The 19,898-nt window shown below is 47.1% G+C and overlaps 1 protein-coding gene and 1 pseudogene across 1 annotated transcript in view; one reads left to right on the top strand and one right to left on the bottom strand.

Moving 5' to 3' along the window:
* The window catches only part of LOC124555588, a 1,059,882-nt gene that overhangs the window by 351,621 nt on the left and 688,363 nt on the right, over positions 1-19,898 (bottom strand). The window contains exons 13-14 of the mRNA XM_047129551.1: positions 8,204-8,414; positions 4,946-5,126 (exon numbers count right to left, since the gene is read on the bottom strand). Of these exons, the coding sequence (XP_046985507.1) occupies positions 4,946-5,126; positions 8,204-8,414 (392 nt within the window). The remainder of the gene's footprint in view (positions 1-4,945; positions 5,127-8,203; positions 8,415-19,898) is intronic.
* Positions 3,414-3,531, top strand: LOC124557338 (annotated as a pseudogene).

Raw genomic sequence — 19,898 nt, 5'->3', positions numbered from 1 at the left:
CAAAAACAATATGCAAAATTTGATAGATAAAGTACATTGATTTCAGATGATTCAGCTGTCAATAAGACAGAGTGTAATTCTAACGTAACAATGCATGCTGCTGCTGTTTCCCGCAGTCCGGTGCCGCGGGACTGCTACGGTCGCAGGTTCGAATCCTGCCTCGGGCATGGATGTGTGTGATGTCCTTAGGTTAGTTAGGTTTAAGTAGTTCTAAGTTGTAGGGGACTGATGACCTAAGATGTTAAGTCCCATAGTGCTCAGAGCCATTTGAACCTTTTTTTTTTTTTTTTTTTTTTTTGCTGTTTCCTTCATGAATAGTCAGCCTACGCTTGATACAGACACTCCACAGAACACAGATAGCAACATTCTTGCCAATATCAATATTTCTTTCAGTGATGAGCCCCAACATGCTAGATTAAATGGTGTGGATTCCGCTCAGTCGGACAGTAACGCTACACGGACGCTGAATATTTTTTTTTCAGAAACTACAGACGTTACTGAAAACACAGACGAACAGTCACTTCATCACCCAACGAATAATACGAATTCTTTACAGAATAATGACCTTGGACCTCTGCTTCAGCAGTTATTACAAGAAAACAAAAAAATACTAGCAAATTTCTTGGTTCGTGAAACCAAAAAAAAAAAAAAAAAAAAAAAAATCGATCTACTCAAAGCGAATTTAAGTGGAGGAATTAAAGCAGTTAAACAATGTCACTACAAGGATCGTAGAAATTGCAGCTACGCAGACACTGTTACAAGAATAGTTTTCTCAAAGAGATACTGAGGTTGACGAAAAATTGAAGGAAATCACAGACAGATATCGCAAACACCTGGCTTTAATTATTGAAAAGCTGAACAAGATAGTTCCTAGCGCTGCGGTTACGAAATTGCGAAGGAAGACACAAAAGGATTTGGAACAAATACAACATTTAGAATCAGAAACAAAACAGGTTGACTTCAGTACAAAAGAACAATTCGACACTCTGAAAGTAGAGTTACGCAAATTACGCAAATCGTGTTAGACGCAGACGATCATTAAGCGAGGTGCCGCAGTGGTTAGCACACTGGACTCGCATTCGGGAGGACGACGGTTGAAACCCGCGTCTGGCCATCCTGATTCAGGTTTCCCGTGATTTCCCTAAATCGCTTCATCCAAATGCCGGGAGGTTTCTTTGAAAGGGCATGGCCAATTTCCTTCCCCATCCTTCCCTAATCCGATGGGACCAATGACGTCGCTGTTTGGTTGCCTCCCCCAAATCAGCCAACCAACCAGCAGACGATCACTGTGATGACACAGCCAATAAGTTTTACTGTTACGGAAGAAGAGATAAGCAACTCTGACATAAGGCAGATTATTATTATGCAGAGCCTGTGAATGAGTATCTCAAAAACGGCGACGCTGGTCGAATGTTCACGTGCTACTGTCGTGAGCATCATCGGAAAGAGGTAGAAGGACAGTGAAACTACCACTGGGCGCTAAATGGTTGGAGCAAGTCAATAAAGCGTTGGTCCACTTCTGGTCTTTATGGAAGCAGTTATATCTCACGCAGGATACGGCGGCCGATGCTAAGTGACCAGTTTTCGTTCAAAGCACTGGGCGAGTTCATTCGTTTGTTCGGAAGGGGAGGGCTATAAGTGTTTTCCATCTTTCGGCCGGTCAGCGATGACAGAATCGAAGCGCGGACCCTGCGATCTTTCTCAAACGATTTTACAGAAACTATTAGGATAAAATTTCATTTATGCTTTACTGATAGCTTTATATGTCAGGTTCATGATGACGTGCCCATCATTTTGTTAACGGTCGTAGATACTGTGATATTTACGCGAAAATAAGACACTGCGTGAAATTCGGAAAAGTGTGCAATGAAAAACAGGGGGGTCGCTATTATTTTGCGTTTGGTACATATTATATAACGTGTTGTTGCGTATGAAATTTAGCTACCATATTGGATTTTTCTTTAGTCTTCGGTAGAGATACCTATCTGTCACCATTCTTGAGAATGTTAAACTGATCTAGCACATTCATTTGCGATCGCGCCGCGCCAGTGATAAAGCCAGAGTGAAATATACACAACATTCCTTATATTTCATAAAAGGTTTCAGATATCCCTTCATGCTTTATGTCTTCCCCGACGGCGATGTCATCTTTCAGCAGTATAACTATCTCGGAGCCAGAACCGTGCTACAGTGGTTTGAGGAGCATTATAGTGAATCCACGTTGAAGTATCGGTGACCAAACTCGGCTGATGTAAATCGTATGAAAGTCGTCAGGGTCGATATCGGGTGGTATTACCGCGTACACAAATCAGCGACCCGTTCTTTACGCGAATTACGTGACCTGTGCGTAAACATCTAATGCCACATACCTCCACAAAGGGACTGATGATCTCAGATGTTAAGTCCCACAGTGCTCAGAGCCATTTGAACCATTTTTTGAACCTCCACAAACCTACCAACAAACTATAGGATCCCTGATACGCAGAATCAGTGATGTATTTCTTTCTAAAGACGGACAAACAAGCTATTAAGCATGTCGTCGTAATGTTTTGCCTCATCTGTGTATACAGTTGCGGCTGCCCCATACGAAGAGGCCGGCTGCTGTGACCGAGCGGTTCTAGGCGTTTCAATCCGGGATCGTGCTGCTGCTACGGTCGCAGGTTCGAATCCTGCCTCGGGCATGGATGTGTGTGATGTCCATAGGTTAGTTAGGTTTAAGTATTTCTACGTCTAGGGGACTGATGACCTCAGACATTAAGTCCCGCCGGACGCGGTGGCCGTGCCGTTCTAGGCGCTGCAGTCCGGAACCGCGGGACTGCTACGGTCGCAGGTTCGAATCTTGCCTCTGGCATGGATGTGTGTGATGTCCTTAGGTTAGTTAGGTTTAAGTAGTTCTAAGTTCTAGGGGACTGATGACCTCAGATGTTAAGTCCCATAGTACTCAGAGCCATTTGAGCCATTAAGTCCCATAGTACTTAGAGCCATTTAACCAACCCACACGAAGAACACTTTGCACAAAACACGGCATTTGATTTCTCGTAGATGAGTATATCCGATGCGGTCGGAGTCGCAGCTCAACTTTACGTCATAGTGCCGCTTTTCTTTTGCATTCAGTGAATCCATACACGGGGTGCGTATCGGCCAACTCTTGATCACTAAACCAGTCCACAGTACTGCTCTGTATCACTGTTAACGCACAACTGACACTGCCAGAAAGCAAAAAGCTAGGTAGAACCGAGCAATACTGAATACAAACTTGAGGGCAACATATTAAAGAGGGCACTACTGTTCCAGATTGAATTTTCACTATGCAGCGGAGTGTGCGCTGATATGAATCTTCCTGGCAGATTAAAACTGTGTGCCAGACCGAGATTACCAGTGCTCACAGGTTTACTTCCACCAGTAGCTCTTCTGCCAACGGCCTTGCCGCAGTGGTAACACCGGTTCCCGTCAGATCACCGAAGTTAGGCGCTTTCGGGCTGGGCTAGCACTTGGATGGGTGACCATCCGGTCTGCCGAGCGCTGTTGGCAATCGGGCTGCACCCAGCCCTTGTGAGGCAAACAGTGGAGCTACTTGATTGAGAAGTAGCGGCTCCGGTCTCGGAAACTGACATACGGCCGGGAGAGCGGTGTGCTGACCAAATGCCCCTCCATATACACATCCAGTGACGCCTGTGGGCTGAGGATGACGCGGCGGACGGTCGGTACCTTTGGGCCTTCATTGCCTGTGCGGGAGGAGTTTTTAGTTTTTAACAACTCTTCTCCTACCTTCCCAACTTCACAGAAGTTATCCGGCGAAACTTGCAAGACTAGCGCTCCTGGGAGAAAGGGCATTCTGGAAACAATCTTGAAACAATCCTGCAAACAATCCCCTGTGGCTAAGCCATGTGTCTGCAGTACCTTTTCTTCCAGGAGTGCTAATCCTGCAAGTTTCACAGGAAAAATCCTGTGACGTCTGGAAGGTAGGAGAAGACGTAATGGCGCAAGTACAGCTGTGAGGAGAAGTGCTGACGCGTGCGTGGGTAGCTCATTTGGTAGAGCACTTGCCTGCGAAAGGCAAAGTTCCCGAGTTCGAGTGTCGGTCTAACACACAATTTTGATTTGCCAAGAAGATTCATCTCAGCGCACTCTCCACTGCAGAGAGAAAGTTTCATTCTGGTAACATCCCCCAGGCTATGGCTAAGCCACTTCTCTACAATATCCTTTCTTCCAGGAGTGTTAGTCCTGCAAGTTTCACAGGAAAATTTCTGTGAAGTTTGGAAGGTAAGAGAAGAGATACTGGTGGAAGTAAAGCTGTGAGGATAGGTTTTGAGTCGTGATTAAGTAGCTCAGTTGGTGGAACACTTGTCCACACGAAAGGCAAAGTTTTCAAGTTCGAGTCTCAGTTTGGCACACAGTGTGAATCTCCCAGGGAGTTTCATATCGATACTACTGTTGTCAACAGTAGGTACCGCAAGCGAATGTAAGGAAGACAGACAGGGCATAACGTCGACATTTGCACTGTTGTACATTATTTTCCCTATGATACGGATATAAAACTAACTGGAGCAAGCCGGCCGTGGTGGCCGAGCGGTTCTAGGCGCTTCAGTCCGGAACCGTGCGACTGCTACGGTCGCAGGTTCGAATCCTGCTTCGGGCATGGATGTGTGTGATGTCGTTAGGTTAGTTAGTTTTAAGTAGTTATAAGTTCTAGGGGACTGATGACCTCACATGTTAAGTCCCATAGTACTCAGAGCCATATGAACCATTTGAACTGGAGCAAGAAACCAAACGAAATGCAACAACTTCATAACGAGCCGCCAGAGACCACGGATCCCTGTAACCAAAATACTCTGAAGATTTGTCAGTTTAGTTTGGTTCATCCTGTATGTAAGGCGGAAGCTGCCAGTTGTTAAAGCGTGCAGAGAGTGCGGCATAAAAGAATTCTGAAATGTGTGTGACGTACATCTGTCGTTGTATGAGGTTCTGCCAGACAGCCTTGAGTTCCGGCGTCGGAGCCCTGAGCACGATGGTGCGCCTGCGGATGTTCTTCTTGGGATGGCGGCTGAGCTCCGGGCCACAGCCACCCACCGCAGGACTGGCCGCGCCCTCTGCGTTGCCGTCCAGCAGCAGCCGGAATTCGGTCGCTGTCACACATGCACACAAACACACTTTCCATACCACTGGCAGCATAAATGTAAGGCTCTGAGAACACAGCCCCGTCTCTAATGCCAACACAAATATATAAATCATGATTTGTTCAACTACAATTACATTGTCTATATTTCTAAATGGGTTCCCAGGTTCATGATTTTCAGTATTTCATATAATTACTGGGCGAAATTAAAAAAAAATTAAAAGACCGTCATAATCTACTCATTGAGAAAAATAATCTTACTTTAAAGGACTTCCTCAGAAACGCAAATGTTATACACTACTGACCATTAAAATTGCTACACCAAGAAGAAATGCAGATGATAAACGGGTAATCATTGCACAAATATATTATACCACAACTGACATGTGATTACATTTTCACGCAATTTGGGTGCATAGATCCTGAGAAATCAGTACCCAGAACAACCACCTCTGGCCGTAATAACGGCCTTGATACGCCTGAGCTTTGAGTCAAACAGAGCTTGGATGGCGTGCACAGGTACAGCTGCCTATGCAGCTTAAAACACGATACCACAGTTCATCAAGAGTAGTGGCTGGCGTATAGTGACGAGCCAGTTGCTCGGCCACCATTGACAAGACGTTTTCAGTTGGTGAGAGATCTGGAGAATGTGCTGGCCAGGCAGCAGTCGAACATTTTCTGTATCCAGAAAGGCCCGTACAGGACCTGCAACATGCGGTCGTGCATTATCCTGCTGAAATGTAGGGTTTCGCAGGGATCGAATGAAGGGTGGAGCCACGGGTCGTAATACATCTGAAATGTAACGTCCTCTGTTCAAAGTGCTGTCAATGCGAACAAAAGGTGACCGAGACGTGTAACCAATGGCACCCCATACCATCACGCCAGGTGATACGCCAGTATGGCGATGACGAATACACGCTTCCAATGTGCGTTCACCGCGATGTCGCCAAACACGGATGCGACCATCATGATGCTGTAAACAGAACCTGGATTCATCCGTAGAATTGACGTTTTGTCATTCGTGCACCCAGGTTCGTCGTTGAGTACATCATCGCAGGCGCTCCTGTCTGTGATACAGCGTCAAGGATAACCGCAGCCACGGTCTCCGAGCTGATAGTCCATGCTGCTGCAAACGTCGTCGAACTGTTCGTGCAGATGGTTATTGTCTTGGAAACGTCCCCGTCTGTTGACTCCGGGATCGAGACGTGGCTGCACAATCCGTTACAGCCTTGCGGATAAGATGCCTGCCATCTCGCATGGTCGTATGTGATTGAAATAATGTATTATGTGGTAAGTTTGTTGGAAGTCCCCAAGTGCTTTCATTCTCAAATACTAGATGAATACAGTCAGGGTAATTTGCGGGTTGTTAGTTACACTACCTCAAGATATATTAACGGTTCCTAACTACACTACTGGCCGTTAAAATTGCTACACCACGAAGATGACGTGCTACAGACGCGAAATGTAACCGACAGGAAGGAGATGTTGTGATATGCAAATGATTAGCTTTTCAGAGCATTCACACAAGATTGGCGCCGGTGGCGACACCTACAACGTGCTGACACGAGGAAAGTTTCCAACCGATTTCTTATACACAAACAGCAGTTGACCGGCGTTGCCTGGTGAAACGTTGTTGTGATGCCTCGTGTAAGGAGAAGAATTGGCTACCATCACCTTTACGACATTGATAAAGGTCGGATTGTAGCCTTTCGCGATTGCGGTTTATCGTATCGCGACATTGCTGCTCGTGTTGGTCGAGATCCAATGACTGTTAGCAGAATATGGAGTCGGTGGGTTCAGGAGGGTAATACGGAACGCGGTGCTGGATGCCAACGGCCTCGTATCTCTAGCAGTCGAGATGACAGGCATCTTATCCGCATGGCTGTAACGGATCGTGCAGCCACGTCTCGATCCCTGAGTCAACAGATGGGGCCGTTTGCAAGACAACAACCATCTGCACGAACAGTTCGACGACGTTTGGAGCAGCATGGACTATCAGCTCGGAGGCGATGGCTGCGGTTACCCTTGACGCTGCATCACAGACAGGAGCGCCTGCGATTATGTACTCAACGACCAACCTGGGTGCACGAATGGCAAAACGTCATTTTTTCGGATGAATCCAGGTTCTGTTTACAGCATCATGATGGTCGCATCCGTGTTTGGCGACATCGCGGTGAACGCACATTGGAAGCGTGTATTCGTCATCGCCATACTGGCGCATCCGTGTTTGGCGACATCGCGGTGAACGCACATTGGAAGCGTGTATTCGTCATCGCCATACTGGCGTATCACCCGGCGTGATGGTATGGGGTGCCATTGGTTACACGTCTCGGTCACCTCTTGTTCGCATTGACAGCACTTTGAACAGAGGATGTTACATTTCAGATGTGTTACGACCTGTGGCTCCACCCTTCATTCGATCCCTGCAAAACCCTACATTTCAGCAGGATAATGCACGACCGCATGTTGCAGGTCCTGTACGGACCTTTCTGGATACAGAAAATGTTCGAATGCTGCCCTGGCCAGCACATTCTCCAGATCTCTCACCAACTGAAAACGTCTGGTCAATGGTGGCCAAACAACTGGCTCGTCACAATACGCCAGTCACTACTCTTGATGAACTGTGGTATCGTGTTGAAGCTGCATGAGCAGCTGTACCTGTACAAGCCATCCAAGCTCTGTTTGACTCAATGCCCAGGCGTATCAAGGCCGTTATTACGGCCAGAGGTGGTTGTTCGGGGTATCGATTTCTCAGGATCTATGCACCCAAATTGCGTGAAAATGTAATCACATATCACTTCTAGTATAATATATTTGCGCAATGAATACCCGTTTATCATCTGCATTTCTTCTTAATGGACAGTAGTGTACATCCATTTTTGTAATAAATATGGATATTAGTCCGCGGGAAGCTATCTGACTATAGGCCAGTCCTACCGATGCGAATCATTCTGACAGCCACAGAAGAATGTCAAAAGCTCAGATGAATCCTCATACTGTCAACATTGTCAAAAACTTACTCTGTATCTGCAGATGCTATGTAGGCAGGTTCAGTATAGCAGTGTGTAGACAAATGGTGATAGGTACCTTTTTTCCTGATATTGAAGCACGCCTGCGAGACGGAGAGGAGCGGGACGGGCTCCTCAGTGACGAAGAGGACGCGGTCTCTGGAGACGGTGGCAAGCAGCAGCAGGTCTGAGAACAGCAGCGCCCAGAAGGGCCGCGTAGACCGGCCCTCCACCCGTGTCAGGTCGCCGCCGAAGATCCATTGCCTGCCCGGAGAGTTCAGCGCGAACGGCTGCGGGCCGAACAACCGGCTGTTTCAGCGACACCTATCTCAACCAACTGTTATTCAGAATCATATTCTAGGAAGGGAAAGTAGAACCGCCAGGATAGCCGAGAGCGCTAACGCGCTGCTTCCTGGACTCGGGTACGCTCGCCGGCCCCGGATGGAATCCGCCCGGCGGATTAACGACGACGGCCGGTGTGCCGACCGGCCTGGATGTGGTGTTTAGGCGGTTTTCCACATCCTACTAGATGAATACCGGGCTGGTCCCCACGTCCCGCCTCAGTTACACGACTCGCAGACATTGGGAACACATTCACATTATTTCACGATTTACACTAGACGCAGACAGCTGGGAGACACAAGTCCGTCCCAGGGGGTATGGGCTGGCGGCAGGAAGGGCTTCCGGCCACCCCTTAAAATTAACCATGCCAGATCCGTACTTAACCCTGCCGACCCTGAGCAGAGTGCGTGATAAAGGCAGTAGTAAAAGAAAGAAAGAAAGATTCTAGGAACAGAAAGTACTCACGGGAAAAGCCGTAGACAAAGTGCTTACCTTACAGGGGACTATGAGGAGTACGAGAGAAGTAATGACTAATTTTTTATCTACAAAAATTTTTAATTGTGCAAACGACCATATTGTCCCCTTCAAAGTGCTTTCCTTCAGCAGCTATACACCGGCGGAGTCGTCGTTCCCAGTCTTGGCAGCAGTACTGAAAGGCTTCAACTTGTAGGGCCTTTAACATGTCGACATAATCTTTTGAATGTTCTCTAAGAGTCCCAAAACGACGTCCTTTCTTAAGACGTTTACAATTTCGGGAAAAGAGAAAGTCATAAGGACTCAGATCAGGTGAACAGGGGGACTCTAGAACAACAGGAATGCCTTTTGAGGTAAAAAATTCCGTGGTGGAAGTGGTCTTGCGACATGGAGCGTTGTCATGACGCAGTACCCACTTGTCTGGAATGTCTGGTCTCACGCGATTCACCCTTTTCCTGAGCCTTTCAATGATATCATTGTAAGACACTTGACAGTTTGTCCTGGAGGAACAATCTCACAAGAAGATGCAAGCGTTCGACGTTTTAGTCCGTTTTTGTAGTTACAAGTCCCTCTGAGTGAGATTCACCTTTAACGTGTTCTCGACCTTCCAAAAATGATGTGAGCCAACGAAAAATTTTAGTTCTTGATAAGAAATGTTCCCCACAGACCTGCTTCAACTTTTCCAAGATCACATTCGTGGATTCCCCAAGTTTAACACAAAACTTGATTCCATAACATTACTCTAAATTCCGCTGTTGCATTTTCGTAACACACAACAAAAACACAACTTCGTTGATGGCGCTCTCAAAAATCACATGTTGACTGTACGGAGCTGAAACCCGGACTGAGCCTCTGGAAGGGATGAACACACCGGTCTACACAAGTAGAACAACACAGCGTTGGCAGATCGCTCGCAGATTACTTGTCTCACACACCTCGTACATCGTAAAATAATCACATTCCTTGAACTAAAAAGAAAAAGTGCTTTTCAATGACAGACTGAGACATTGTCGGCTTGCCCTCGTGCTTTAAGTCGTGTTTCTACACAAAATTCAAGTGACGTCAGTCGAGTAGTGTCACCAATGTTTCATCTGGAAAACACCCATATTCCAGTTCTGCCACGCGACTATAGGCACTTTTTGCCATGTCACCAAAAGTTAAAATTGTTTTAACTTTCTGACGCCACTACCCTCCTTCCACTATCGATTAACATTGTTCGACTGCTCCTCAGAGAGATCAGAAAGGAAGGAAGATTAGGGTTTAGCATCTCGTCGAGAACGAGTTCAGCAGAGACAGAGCACAAGCTGGGATTGTTTTATTTAAGGATGGGTGAAGAAATCGGCCGTGCCCTCGCAAAGGAAGCATTCCGGCATTTGCCTAGATCAGGGGGAATCACAGTGAGATGAAGGAAGGGGTGGGGGGGAGTGAGGTCGTATCGGTTCACGGTGATCGTGAAACCTCCTGCCACCGAAAGAATATTTTGCTAGAAATTTAACATGTTAGCCGTTTTCTTAGTTTCTCAGGTAACCTTCAGAAAATAAAATTCAAGGGGCTTCAAAAAGTAAGTTACCCATTATTATGGTACGTCAAGTACTTTTATCGACTTCTTCGCTATACTGCAAAATGACACTGTCACGTGACACTGTTTTCCAACATAGTAACCAAGACTTTGTAAAGAGTGGTAGGAACGCTCTACTAGTCGTTCGATTCCTCGACAACACAAATCCACTCACTGGGCACACAGCCATTAGAGGACTGCTGTGTAAACGTCCTCATCGTTGGAAAATCTCTTTCCTCCTGATGTTTTTCCTCGATTGCTTGGACATTGTCCTGTGTGGTCCATTTAGTGGATTTACTTCCCGATCAGCATCACCCACATCTGTGCGGCCTTAGTCAAATTGATGACACCATTTCACAAATGCCGGACGTGGCACTGCATTTGGCCCATATACCGCCAGAATTTCACGGTGAACCTGTGTTCAATTTAGGTGTTTTGTCCCGCGTACTTCAACTTTGGACTACGTTTCTACTTTCCACGTCATTTTACTTCCACACTGTGATTCACCTCTTACCTGCAACACAGCAGAGCTGTCCATGCACGAAACCCAGATCATGTACAGTCTTCTCACAGTGCGCCGTTCTCGTTGCGCAATGGTCTTAGCGTGGGACGACACTTGTAACTTTCTTTCTGAAGTCCCCTCTTAGCATGAAAATCAAGTCGTGAAAGTGGCACTGTAATCTGGAAAATTACAAGCTATGTTAAACGCTAGATGTCTGTCCAGTCACATTAACACGACCATATGTGGAAAGCCTGAATAACCACCTGTTGCAGCGCGCGCTCACAGCTTTGAATCTTGCAGGAAGAGAGTCAGTGAGATTCTGGGAGTTACCGATAGGGATGTGGTGTCTTCTCGGTTGAGAAGGGCAGATTCGTACTTGTATTGATCCACTGTGCCTTCCACCCAGCGAATGCCACGAAAACATTCCTCAGACTATAACGTTCCCTCCTCCTTTCCTTTCGGATGTTTAACACCGTACTCGCTGACGGCCATCTGACCGATGGACCGCAAAACGTGATTCACCAGCAGAGGCCACCTGCCACCACCCAGTGGATGTCCAGCTGCTTGCAAATTCCAGCTTTCGTCGCCGATGGACAGCAGTCAGCATAGGTGAATGAGCGAGGTGCCAGCTGCAGAGGCCCATAAGCAGTAATATTCGCTGAAGAGATGATGTTGATAGCCCCTTGGTTGATGTGGTCGGTCAGTTGTTCAACACTTGCACGTCTATTCGTATGTACTCATCTCCCAGCCGCCGTTCATTTCTGTGATCTATGCCCCATGGTGCCTACGCCACAGTTGCCTCGGTGCCGGTCATGGATTGCGTCATTTTTCGGAGCACGGTATCCCTTAACTACGGCGGCACGCAAACAGTTCAGAGGGTTAGCCGTTTCGGAAATAGTTCCACCTTAGACCCAAAAACCGAATGATCATGTCTATTTGGACGTCAGATAAATCGCCGGCAACGTACACCGTTTGCCGTCCCCCCCCCCCCCCCCCCCCCTTTGCAACATGCTTTATATACTCTCCACTGCTAGTGTTGCCATCTCTCGTCTGTGAGTGGTTATTGTTCGTTGACATTGAACACAGGCGGTGGTCACAATAATGTGACTAGGCCGTTTAGTTTCCAGCTGTTCTCCTGACTGGCTGCAGAGACATTCCATTCGGGGAAAGGGGCCCGTACCTGCTGCCGATAACAAATCCGATACGCTTCGTAAATCTGCAGCTGGAACTGAGGAACGACAAGAAGTTGTGCAAAGCAAGACACAAGGGGAAAGGCGCTCGCATAAGTATAGTCTGAAGACCCTTGTTCAAAATTGCAGTACTAAGTGAAACAATAGTGAGTGCACTCTTAATTTCTTATCGTGTAAGTTACAACATTTCCTAATCTGTGGAAGTCTGCAGCAGTTACAGTTCTTAAATCTATTGCATGACACATGCAATTTTTGAATGCATCTAAAAAGATGCACCACGCATCGTTATTATTATTTAAATCTTAGGTACCAGTGGTTTGTTAAAAGTGGGGGGACCGAAAATTACATTTGTGGTTAGGGAAAACTTTGACTCGTCCTATCTCCCAGGACCCATCTCTGGATTCGTGTGCGTGTGTGTGTGTGTGTGTGTGTGTGTGTGTGTGTGTGTGTGTGTGTGCGTGTGTGTGTGTACAGAGCTTGAATTTCTTGATAGCAACAGTGTGTCTGTTTTCGTCGGATGTCGCAACAAACGCGTGAAAGAATGATTTATTGAGAATAGCATGATCGCCATTTTGAAGTATTCTGTTTTCTACATATATACGCGGAATAAATTACTCTTTTAGAGTAACTTGTATTACTTTATTTGACACGTGTAGGGAATTATTGCAATGTTACCGAGGTAATTAGTTTGAACTGGATAAGTATTTAATGTTTTATCTCTGCACTCTCAATCAATATATAAAACTGTGAGCATTTTGTGCTCTATGATAATATCACACCAATCATCACTACAAAACTGAGTGTAACTTAACAGAAGAGTGTTACTCTCCTTCTGTGAGTACTTTTTGCCGGCCGCGATGGACGTGCGGTTCTAGGCACTGCAGTCCGGAACCGCAGGGCTGCTACGGTCGCAGGTTCGAATCCTGCCTCGGGCTTGGATGTGTGTGATGTCCTTAGGTTAGTTAGGTTTAAGTAGTTCTAAGTTCTAGGGGACTGATGACCTAAGATGTTAAGTCCCATAGTGCTCAGAGCCATTTGGAGTACTTTTTGTTAACTAACTTGCTAACTGTTACGAATTTTATCACTTGTCATATGAGCGCATGAAAACAAATGTACGGAACTGAATGTAAACGAGATTCGTACCACCTGATCTTCATATAATTTTAGTTACCTTGTGGATGAAAAAGCATAAGTCGTTAATTAATGTCAGAAAGCCATTCGAAGATTTCCAAACATCACAGTTCATTCCATACTTGGAGGGAATCAAAAACTTGCACGTAGTCAGAAACTTTCATTAACTGCCGATAGTATATTTAGAGGCTCATAACGACAGTACATCTAGGTGGCAAAAGTTCAAATGGTTCAAATGGCTCTGAGCACTATGGGGCTTAACATCTATGGTCATCAGTCCCCTAGAACTTAGAACTACTTAAACCTAACTAACCTAAGGACATCACACAACACCCAGTCATCACGAGGCAGAGAAAATCCCTGACCCCGCCGGGAATCGAACCCGGGAACCCGGGGTGGCAAAAGTCATGGGATACTATCTAACGTTGTGTCGGACCTCTTTTGCAGCAGCTCGACGTGCATTAGACTCAGCAGATCGTTGGAAGTCCCCTGCAGAAATACTGAGCCATGCTGCCATCCATAAGTGCGAAAGTGTTTCCGGTGCAGGATGTTGTGTACGAACTGACTTCTCGATTATGGCCCATAAATGTTCGATGGGATTCACGTCTGGCGATCTGGGTGGACAAATGAACCACTCGAATTGTCGATAATGTTCTTGAAATCAATCACAGGCCCGGTGACATGGTGCACTGTCATCCAAAAAAATTCCACCATTGTTTGGGCTGTAAATGGTGTCCAAGTAATCGACCATAACCATATACAGTTAATGATCGGTTCAGACACAGGCCATTCCATGTAAACACAACCCACACCATTATGGAGCCACCTCCAGCTTGCACAGTGCCTTGTCGCCAACCTGGATCCAGGGCTTCGTGGGGTCAGCACCAAACTCGAACCATGTATCCAGGGCCGGCCGCGGTGGCCGAGCGGTTCTAGGCGCTTCAGTCCCGAACCGTGCGACTGCTACGGTCGCAGGTTCGAATCCTGCCTTGGGCATGGATGTGTTTTATGTCCTTAGGTTAGTTAGGTTTAATTAGTTCTAAGTTCTAGGGGACTGATGACCTTAGATGTTAAGTCCCATGGTGCTCAGAGCCATGTATCCAGGTCACTGTTTTCCAGTCGTCTAGGCTACAATCGATATAGTCACGAGCCCATGGGAGGCGCTGCAGGCGATGTCGTGCTTTTAGCAAAGGCACTCGCATCAGTCGTCTGCTGCTGTAGTTCATTAACGCCAAATATGGCCTCACTGTCCTAGCGGATACGTTTGTCGTACGTCCCATATTGATTTCGACGGTTATTTCACGCAGTGTTGCTTGTCTGTTAGCACTGCTAGCTCTAAGCAAGCGCTGCTACTCTGTGTCGTTAAGTGAAAGCCGTCGGCTATGGCGTTGTCCGTGGTGAGAGGTAATGCATGAAATGTGGTATTCACGGCAAACTTCTGTCACTGTGAATTGTGGATCTCTGAATACTGAATTCGCCAACGGCCTTGCCGCAGTGGTAAGGCCGGTTCCCGTCAGATCACCGAAGTTAAGCGCTGTCAGGCTGAGCTAGCACGTGGATGGGTGACCATCCGGTCTGCCGAGTGCTGTCGGCAAGCGGGGTGCACTCAACCCTCATGTGGCAAAACTGAGGAGCTACTTGATTGAGAAGTAGCGGCTCCGGTCTCGGAAACTGCCATACGGCCGGGAGAGCGGTGTGCTGACCACATGCCCCTCCATATCCGCATCCAGTGACGCCTGTGGGCTGAGGGTGACACAGCGGCCTGTCGGTGCCGTTGGGCCTTCATGGCCCGTTCGGGAGGAGTTTAGTTTTTTTTAGAATATTGAATTCCCTAAAGATTTCAGAAATGTAAGCTCCAACTACTGTTCCGCGTTCAAAATTTGTTAAAATTCCAGTCGTGCGGCCGTAATCATGTCGGAAACCTTTTCACATGAATGACATGAATCAAGGTATAGCGTATTACCTTGTGTACGCGATACTTCCGCCGTCTTTATATGTTCATATCGTTATCCCAAGACTCTCGTCAGCTCAGTGTACAATTTGCACATAAATGTCCTTAACAAATCCTGTCCTCCGCCTGAAGGTTGGTCTGAACACAGCAGTGCCTTACTAGGCACGGGGCTAATGCAAGTTGAAAGCCGTTGTTGTTTTGTGACCGAGAGAGGTGGCACAGTTGATAGCACACTGGACTCGCGTTCGGGAGGACGATGGCTCAAATCCCCGTCCGGCCTTCCACAACTAGGTTTCCCATAACTTCTCTAAATCGCTCCAGGCAAATGTTACATGCTTCCTTTAAAAGGGTACGGCCGATTTATATCCCTGATCCGAGCTTGTGCTCCATCACTAATGACCTAGTCGATGGGACGTTAAACTCTAACCTTGCTTTTACTGTTTTGTCTCCTTCTGAACACTGAACTGACTTACGCAGTAAGTTATTAGCGGACCTCCAGCTTAACTTGGACTAGGAGACTGGGTGAAAGTGTCGGTCTGAAGATTGAACCGCAATACTTTTGATATACAGCCCAACACATGCTTACGTACTGAGTCACACTTAAACGTCTAATAAAAATTTGAGTCGCAGGAGAACTTACGTAGGCTGTAGCCATCGCAGTTTAGGTTTGAATTAACTGTCTGTTGTTGGGTCATGATACTATACACGTCAACTGCAAGCGTCACTGCGTACTTTTCAGAAGAATGAATTAATGGAATTTTATTTTTATTCACTTCCATAAATTATGATAACTCAAAATTTTGTACAGCTTAAGAATAGAATCTTCATGGTCATCGATTTATTTATACCCGCAAGTTATTCCTGCACGTCATTCACTACGGTATCCAATATTTGTTCGTTCATTTCTCGTCCTCTCTAGAACATGGAGAGCCTTCTACAATGTGGAAGAAGTCAAGTTACATTAACCAAAGCCGCAGTCGGGCAATGAAATAAATTCAATACTGACAAACGAAGAATTTGTACCGGACAGGGACTCGAACCTGAATCTCACGCTTTACGCGAGCGGTCGCCTTAAGCGCTTCGGCTATCCGAGCAGGCTTCACTTCCGAAACAACAGACACCACACATATAAATATATGCCCCTTGACGGTAATTAACGATCATTCAGTGCAGACGCTCTCTTCGTCCGACCTCTTGCAGGAATCAGCGTGAGGTTGCGAGCAATGAGGGTAATGGACAGGGGACGCTACGCATGTTTTGTGCGACAAGTTGGGAATTTGGTTAGGACGTAAAGCGTGCTCGGATAGCCTAAGCGATTAAGGCTATCGCTCGCGTTATGTGGGAAATCCAGGTTCGAGTCTAGGTCAGGCAATAATTTTCACTTGTTGCCATAGAATTTATTTCAACGCCTGATTGTAGCTGATGCCGGAATTTAAATTTCGCCGTGTATATATACGTCTCCGGGATCTGTCCGGAAGAACACACACCACACATATAAATAAAGATATCTAAATAATGGAAACCTAGTGTGTACAGTCACCATAAACTTAATACTACTCTATCTGATCAAACGAATTCGGCAACCCCTTTGTAAGAGAAACTGACTATTAGATGTCACGGGTTATTAGGGCGGGCCGGCCAGTGTAAAAGGAGGTAAGGAGTACTGTGTCGTCTCTAGAGCCACTGCAGACACTGATTTAGATCGCGCCCTACAGGATCTTGCTTCTGTGCTCGTTCTTATTAACCAAGTCGGCAACAGTCAAGCCGGTAATGCCAACGCCGCGGATGCTTCGTCACGCAAGCGAGTTGCGTCACCTACGCGACAATTTACCTTCAGCAATCAGACGCTCACCGATGTGTAATGCTCTCTAAGGGCCAAACGCACCGTAAAATTACGTCACCTGGTCGCCTGAAGACCGTCGAGCCACTACAGACGAAGGATTCTTCAGATGCGGTGACTGAAGAGGACGTACCAGCATATCAGGAAGTGACAGCAGAACTGCGATAAGCCCCGAAACCGATAAAACCACCACATTCTAGTGAGGCAGTACTCTGGCTAATACCTCGTACTATATCATAAACTGAGTGACGTCGTCGACAGGCATGTCTTGGAAGTCAAGCCAACTGGGAAAGATTTACACAAGACTTGCCCATGAACGACTGAAGATCACTACAAGGTAGCGGAATTTTGTTCCCAGAATAACCTTACGTTTTACCCCTTTGTAACAGTCCCTACCAAGCCCGTCGAAACTTGTCCTAAGGGACCTTTCAACATGGATCTGAAAAACATCCTGATCTTCCTAGTTGAGCTGGTTCTTCCACCCAGACGGTGACTCGCCTCAGATCTTCAAAAACTTGCTCTGCGACCCCACTGTTCTTAGTAGTGGACCTGGCCACCGTGTTCGATGTTGAATCCCTTGCATCAGCCCTCTTTGGCCGTACAACTGCTCCACTGCAGACACACTTGCAGCCTGCTCAGCAACCATTCACCTCTGCATCTTCAGGAGCTCCTCTGGAATAGGGCACTTCCACTTCATCGTGCACTCCAGACAAACAGCAACTGCATCAACGACGACAATTCCGTGGGCTCAGCAATGGAACTACAATCAACATCAACAGTAATTGAAATTCTAGCAGTGATGCTACAGATCCTTCTGCTCTAGCCCCACCTATGACTGCAGGCGCCTCCTCATCTAATGACCTCGTCGCCCTACTGATGACGCTCACCAAAATAATGAACACTCTCCTGGACTTTGTCCAAGGTTTGAAACAAATAACAGCGCGCCGACCGAGTTGGCGCACTTCGCGTCAAACATAGTTCCATGTGGAGAGATGCTGGGCGCTTTCTCCACAAGAAACATCGGATACCAACACTGCAGGTGAGGGACGTCATTAGTGAGTCTATTGCAAAGGCCGACGCTTTTTCTGACGACTTCGCCGCCAATTTCACTCCGGTGGATCATCCTGCTGATCCCACCCACATCACTATGATTCCTAAGTGGCTTCCATTACTCCTGGAGAGATGTGACGTACTAGACCGCACTTCTTCCATAATGGGGGGAGGAGGTCCGCAATTAGTTGAGGAGGCTCAATGAAAGAAGTCTAGAAGGGTCAATCCAATCACAAACCAGGTGCTTTGGCACCTGTCACCACTCGCATCTGTCGAGATTGCTGCTATCTTCAATACCATCCTAGAGACAGGGGGAGTACCCAGAAGCCTGGAAGCACATAGAGATAGTGGCTATCCGCAAGCCACACAAGGATCCTCGATCTCCTACTAGTTATCACCCACTTAGACTCATTCCTTCACTCTTCAAGGTTTCCGATTGATTATATCTGAAGAGCCCACATATGCAAGAAATGGCTCCCTCCTAATAAACAATTTGGATTCTGGTGCGGCCATTCAACAGCTGACCAACTGATGGTGCTGATGGAGAATGCCATGAAAGTGGTCGTTCTCCTTCATGTTTCTTGAGCTTCCAATTCTGTGTGGCACGAGGGCCTCCTCCTCAGATCGTTGGCGGTAGGGGATCCCATGTCACACGTCTGCCTTCTTTGCTCCATTTCCAGGCCTGTTTGGGTGAATTGTCTCGCTGCTGTAGCCGTGACAGATTCTTGTAAGGTTCCATTCTAGGTCCCATGTTGTACATTACAATCTTCACTAATATGACGAAGACGCAGGATACTCCGCGGACGTTGTGTGAGGATGACACTGTACACCTCAGTACTAGCAGCAGCCCATGCAGCGACAACTTCAGTGTGATCTCGATGAGTTTGTTGCCTGGGCCGCCATGAATGTCTTGCCTACAGCCTAGAGAAGACGGAAACCACCATCCTCGCTCGGCGACCAGACCTAATGCACTCCCACCTCAAAAGAACAGAGGAACGCAGGTCTCATCGTCGAAGAGTGTGAAATACTTGGGCATCACGTTCGACACGCGAGTCACATAGAGCCTCCACACTGAAGACGTACACTGCTGGGCAATGGGCATTTCCGTCAGGTTGCCCAGTCCTGAATCCACAGTCAGCCCTGCCTCCTGACGTCAGTCTGACCATCTATAGATAGTTTGTATGGCCACTCTTCGAGTACGTGGCGGTCATCTGGGAAATGCTGCAGACCAACACATAGGACGTCTTCAAAGTGCCCAGAACCAAGCTATGAGGTTGGCTCGCCACCTCCATCCAGACTATCCGACGGAATTGGTCCATCAACTGGCGGGCGTTACTAGTCTTCGAGAATGCTTCCATGAGATGTCCAGTCTTTCTCCAGCGAGAAGGAAAGTTCGTTCAACAGGCACATTCGGGCCCTGTAGCACAAGAAGCATCGACACAGCAGCACACGCTGGCCTGACTTCCTATTCATGAAGCATAGTCGCAGGTCAGCACTGCCCTCAAGACTTTACGGAAGAGAACAGCACTGACAATCATCTGTAACTGCACCAAACTCTCATCTGACGACTGGAGGAACAAACTACCGATTTAACCTCCTCCACAGTCTGGGTACAGGATCCCAGTATGTTCGCTCAGCAGCTTGTGTGGGATGTAGAGAGGCAGTAACAGCGGAATGGGTCCATCAGGAGAGCTCATTGACTTTGATCATCGGTTAGTCATTGGATATCACCAGAG

Source organism: Schistocerca americana, chromosome X (genome assembly GCF_021461395.2).
Source record: "Schistocerca americana isolate TAMUIC-IGC-003095 chromosome X, iqSchAmer2.1, whole genome shotgun sequence".
Taxonomy (NCBI): domain Eukaryota; kingdom Metazoa; phylum Arthropoda; class Insecta; order Orthoptera; family Acrididae; genus Schistocerca; species Schistocerca americana.
Note: the sequence above shows the minus strand (reverse complement) of the source record. Positions and strands in the feature narration are given on the sequence as shown.